A 2,495-nucleotide genomic window follows, 5' to 3' on the forward strand; every position below is an offset into this window, starting at 1 on the left:
AGAGCAAGTTCCAGGACAGGCTCCAAAACCACAGAGAAACCCTGTCTCGAAAAAGCAAACAAACAAACAAACAAATAAATAAATAAATAAAAAGTAGGTATTTCTTTGTTTTTGAGCTTAGGACCTTGAACATGTTACACGGACACTGTACCACTGAACTATATACCTATTACATAAACTGTTGTTGTTTTATTAAGATTCATATATTTAGTTTATGGATATGAGTGCTCAATCTGCATGTATGCCTGCACGCCAGAAGAGGGCATCTGATCCCATTATAGATGTCTATGAGTCACCATGTGGGTGCTAGGAATTGAACTCAGGACCTTTGGAAGAGCAGCTGGTGCTCTTAATTGCTGAGCCATCTCTCCAGCCCCTAAACTGTTTTTTGTTTTTTTTTTAAAGTCTATAGTGAATAGTTATTAAATATCAGTGTTTTTGTTGTTTTTGTCTTTTTTAAACTTCAGTTCTTTTTTGACAGGATCTATGTAGAGACAGTCTCAAAGTTGTGATCCTCCTGCTTTCGCTCCCCAAATGTTGGTCTTTCAGGTATTCATTACCTCGCCTGGTTCTTTTTTTCTTATTAATATGGCATTTGTTTTCCTTGTGTCAAATTCAAAGCCAACCTTTTCTGTGGAGACAGATCCTTTTGCCTAAGGGTGATCTATCTTATTCTCTCCATCAAAGAAGGATCTGTCTCTGCTTTCCATCTTTCCCATATAGCTATTTTTCCTGATATGTTCTTTTCCTGTACTTTTTTAGGAAGTGGGCAGAAAATAGTCTAGCTGATGTGAAGATTATGAGGTAGCAATAAAAGTAAATAAAAATGAGCGAAGTGATAATAAAGGCAATGCAATCACTTTTATAATGAAGAGGATAATAATAGTAAGATGATAAGTAATATACATACCCCTGGAGTCCTCTTAAACAGTGTTGGGGTTTCTACATCCACAAACCCTAAAAATAGAGAAAAAGCAGTTAGTACAGAGGAATTTGCCAAGAATGATTGTTGTCATTTGCTAGCCTGGTCTGTTACCTGGGTGTCCTGTCCCTTTAAGAGACAAGCTCAGCCCATTCCCAACCTCCCTTCTGCCAAGGCAAGGGGATCTCCCACCTCCTCTCCCCCCACCAGGCAACTTCTTCCTCTCTTCCCTTTCCCCTCCATAATAAATAAACTCATCCCCCCCCCCCCCCCCCCCGTCTCTCACCAGACAAAGGGACCTGCTAAGGTCCCAGGTAGCCTGCTGCTGCCCCTCATGGGACTGCTGCTTGGGTCCCATCTCTTCATAAATGATAACAATGATGTCAATAGTAAAGTATAAATTAGAAGCTAAAACTTGTAATTCTGCTCATAAAGCTGACGCTTATGTCAGGAAATGATCTAAATGTGTGATGGATTCATATCTACTGAAATGCTCTGGTGTTCAAATGTTCTGCTAGTACAGCAATGATGAAACAATAAAAAGTATGCAGGAGTGTGCTACTTTAACTCAGGGGAAATTTCAGACTTCCCAACAAATGGTGTATAAGCATGGGCATTGTGGTCTACACCTGAAAGCCCAGAATTGAAGAGGCTGAGGAGCTTGTGGGTTCAAAGTCAGCCTGAATATATCTCAAACAAACAAACAAACCAATAAATAAATAAAAGCTGGGTGAAGTTGCTCATACTGTAATTCTAGAACCTGTAAGGATAAAGCAGGGGAATTGTTTCAAGTTTTAGGCCAGCCTGAATTACATAGTAAGGTCCTGTATCCTGGACTGCAATCGTGAGGCCTTGTTTCAAACAAAAAGGAATTACAAGAACTTAAACTGTTAGAGGTGGGGGTGTTGTGGAGGCCCAAAAATATGAGTCCATTTCCACCTTGTCTGACGTCAGAGAGTTAGAGGTTGCTCAAATGACTCACATGCGTAGCTGCACATCCCAATGCAGGATGTGATTGCTTGTGATTAAAACAGCTCATTCAAGTAGGTCCATGTCATCCTGACAGGTGGTCAGGACATGTAAATGTACTTCTGCTCCTTCTTTTGTAACTATGAGTTCACCTGGGGAGGGGCTGCCTTCAGGATACCTGGTCTAGAGCAGCTTTGCTACCTAGACATCAGACTGCTAATGATTTGATGTCTCAGAGTGATGAAGCCATGGACTGTTTGAGTTGTCGTGTATCATGTTAATAAAGCCTTTTGTTACTTCCCCACCCCCACCAGTTTGTATTGGGTATAAGACCTATGGAAAAATAAACATAGGCGATTTTCAGTAATCACTGGAATGCCCTCCTGGTATTATTCTATGGTTTCTGTTCTGTTATTCTTCATGTGTCTCCATATTTATTACTTACATTTCTAAATTCCTACACCCCTACCCTGGCAAGAGGTTTTTTTGTCAAGGCCAGTCCACGACAGGGTGTAGGAGAGAAACTTACTATGTAGAAACAAACAGCCGGGCGGTGGTGGCGCACGCCTTTAATCCCAGCACTCGGGAGGCAGAGGCAGGCGGA

General features: G+C 41.3%; 1 protein-coding gene across 1 annotated transcript in view; it reads right to left on the reverse strand.

Annotated features, from left to right (window-relative positions):
* Dars2 (aspartyl-tRNA synthetase 2, mitochondrial) overlaps window positions 1-2,495 on the reverse strand; it is a 30,139-nt gene that overhangs the window by 18,815 nt on the left and 8,829 nt on the right. Inside the window, exon 7 of the mRNA XM_005364012.3 lies at window positions 911-957. Coding sequence (XP_005364069.1) covers window positions 911-957 — 47 coding nt within the window. The remainder of the gene's footprint in view (window positions 1-910; window positions 958-2,495) is intronic.

Source organism: Microtus ochrogaster (genome assembly GCF_000317375.1).
Source record: "Microtus ochrogaster isolate Prairie Vole_2 chromosome 6 unlocalized genomic scaffold, MicOch1.0 chr6_random_2, whole genome shotgun sequence".
NCBI lineage: Eukaryota > Metazoa > Chordata > Mammalia > Rodentia > Cricetidae > Microtus > Microtus ochrogaster.